Source organism: Ailuropoda melanoleuca, chromosome 5, assembly GCF_002007445.2.
Source record: "Ailuropoda melanoleuca isolate Jingjing chromosome 5, ASM200744v2, whole genome shotgun sequence".
Classification (NCBI taxonomy): Eukaryota; Metazoa; Chordata; class Mammalia; order Carnivora; family Ursidae; genus Ailuropoda; species Ailuropoda melanoleuca.
Genome location: NC_048222.1, coordinates 35,232,071 through 35,234,731, shown reverse-complemented (window position 1 = coordinate 35,234,731; position 2,661 = coordinate 35,232,071). Strand labels below are relative to the sequence as shown.

The 2,661-nt window shown below is 53.0% G+C and overlaps 1 protein-coding gene across 1 annotated transcript in view; it reads right to left on the bottom strand.

Annotated features, from left to right (window-relative positions):
• Positions 1-1,924, bottom strand: part of HCN4 (hyperpolarization activated cyclic nucleotide gated potassium channel 4) — a 47,814-nt gene extending 45,890 nt beyond the window's left edge. The window contains exon 1 of the mRNA XM_034661692.1: positions 1,768-1,924. Within this exon, the coding sequence (XP_034517583.1) occupies positions 1,768-1,924 (157 nt within the window). The remainder of the gene's footprint in view (positions 1-1,767) is intronic.
• Positions 1,925-2,661: the final 737 nt, after the last annotated feature.

The window sequence follows — 2,661 nt, the reverse complement described above, 5'->3', positions numbered from 1 at the left end:
CCCCCGCCTTGGAGTCCGCTCCCCACCCCCACCCACAGGCCAGCAGGCCATCCAGCTGTGTGTGCTCTCTCTGCGCGGACATTCTCTGGGTTTATGGACAGATCCCACCAGTTCAGCCAGAAATACAGCTCTCTTCCCCTCCACACCCCAGGACAGCCTGACACCTCCATCCACACAGGCGGGGCTGCCAGATCCCCTCTCCTTGGCCTGGGGGCCTCCAAGATGGCCCAGAGGTTACTCAGATCCTGTCAGGGCCAACATCCCAGATTAGCTCAAAAATGGGGAGGGGGCATTAGAGGGAAGGGGTTGGCCAGGGAAGGTTGGAGTTTGGGTTAATGCCGACGTGGACCCTCTGCAAAGTCTGACAGGAGGGGGGCCAAAAGGTTCCCTAGCCCTGCCCTCTCTCTGAAGAATAACGTTTTTCTTCAAAGGATTTTTTACTCTCATTCTTAACCCACTTGGGACCACCCTCCCCCACCCTATTCAGAGCAGAAATTTTGGAAGCAAGATGGGAGGAGGCAGGCTGGCAGGGGCTTTTCTGCTCTACCCACTGGACCACAGGACCTCCCATGGGGGGGGAGGGAATGACTAGGGTGATGACATCATCGCTAGCTGGCATTTCTACTTTTGAGCAGCTCTGAGCTGACAGTTCTCTGCACAGATGCTGGGAGGCCTAATCCTTGAATGTCCTTGGGTCTCCTTGAGAAGGAGTGTTCTTAACGGGCTGGGAGCCCCGCCTGCCCTGATGCACCAGCCATAGGGAGAAGACCTCCGTTTAACTCACTTCTTTGGGCTTCTGTATATAGCCAGGAGCTAGTCTGCCCTATCCCAGCTTCAGGAAGTCAACCCAAACAGGCTTCCCAACGACCTGTGGTAAGGGCACCCTCTCCTCTAGGTACCCTTCCTGGCCACCCAAATCTTGGCCATATCCCACCTTTTAGTCCCCATGGCCCATGAGCTCCCACCAACCTGAGCACTGATAACACAGAGCTGTCTGTGTCCCGGTCAGGACTGAGCTCCCTGAGGGCGGGACAAATTTGACTCATCTCAGGGACCTCAGCACCAAAACTAGGAGGGACAGAGAGCAGATCAATAAATGTCAACTATGCATGAGTGACCCCGGAAGTTAACTAATGCCATTGAAGGGGATCTTTGAAGTAGATGGAGGATCTGACCAAGGCTCTCCTTCCTGGGATACTGCCGCCATAGGCTGGCCAGGGGTCAGGGCCCATGAATTCCTCTCCCTCTAGCACCTCACCTACCCTCAATTTGGTTAGCAACATGCACCCAGGACCATCTAGGACTGCCCTTGGGTGCAGAAAAGACCAGTCAGCATGTGGTGACACTGGCCTCTCCTGTCTCCTCTGTGTGAAAACCCTAAGGGAGGACAGCTGCGGCATGCCAGCAATGTGGCAGGTAGAGGAGGAAGAAACCCAGCCCTTGATGGGCCCCAGTTGTGGGGAATCTTAGACTCATCCTTAGGAAAGAGGAGAAAATTCAAGATTGGAAAGAAATTTGAACTAAATCATGCCTCAACCGATGAGAGATTTGGGGCGGGGGGAACCTCGCTGAGCTTGGGGTAGCTAGGGAGGACTCCCTGGAGGAAGGGGTCACATTTGGTGAGAAACACATATCTAGCACCTTACAGTTTACACTTCATCTGTTAAACCATATAAAATTTCTGTGGACCATTTTATGATTTCAGTGGGTCTAGCTAACATTCTTCCTCCCATTTGCAAGCAAGAAAACTAAAGCCCTGAGAGGTACCTGCCAAATGTCTCACAGCAAGAAAAGCTGTGGGGCTGGACCTCCGGCCAAGGGCCCCACAGGTCAGGCTCTCCTTGGCTGCCCAGCTGACTCGCACGGTGGGGTGGAGGGCAGGCACAGGTGCAGGAGGGAGGAGGGGTGCTTCTGAGTCTGGCATGGTCGAAGCAGAGAGGCCATGAAGAATGGAGCCCCCACATTCTGTATTCTCACCATTGCTCCAGCTGGGTCTCATGCCTTCTCGTTTCCAGTGCTGTCTAGAAAGCCTGGGGTCTGTTCTGACTCATGTGGTAACACAGTAGACAGGACCTGGGGACTCCAGCAAGGGGAAAGCCCTGCCTCTGTACTGAGATAGGGAGACCTATGGCTCTCAGCTTCAATGGGAACTGAGTGTCTCTGGGAGACAGATGTGGCTCCTGCCGGGCCGCAGGGGACCTGGGTATTCCTGGAATGAAAACCCAGAAAAAATTTGGGTCTAAGAGAGAAGGGGCTGGGGAAGATGGGCTTCCTTCCCTGGAAGGGATACTGAATTCAGAAAACCAACTGGGAGCAGGGTGGGGATATAGCTGATTATTATGGGTCAGTCTCAGACCTTATACGCCCTAGATGGGAACCTGGATGGGCAGAGGGGGTTGAGAAATTCTGAAAGTTTATTTGATTGTTGGCTGAGGGCACTGTTCTTGTTTAAAGAGGCAGCTCGGAGGTAGGGGTGTGGCTCCCACACCATGTAATGCCAAGGTTTCGGCCAGTTCTGCTTGAAATTTAACAAAGAGAGAGAGAGAGAGAGAGAGAGAGAGAGAGAGAGAGAGAGAACAATGTAGGATATTTTAGGGTAAGGTTGCCAACTGTCCTTAGAAGTCTGTCTTTATTCTAACATTATATCCTTGCCTCATTTTC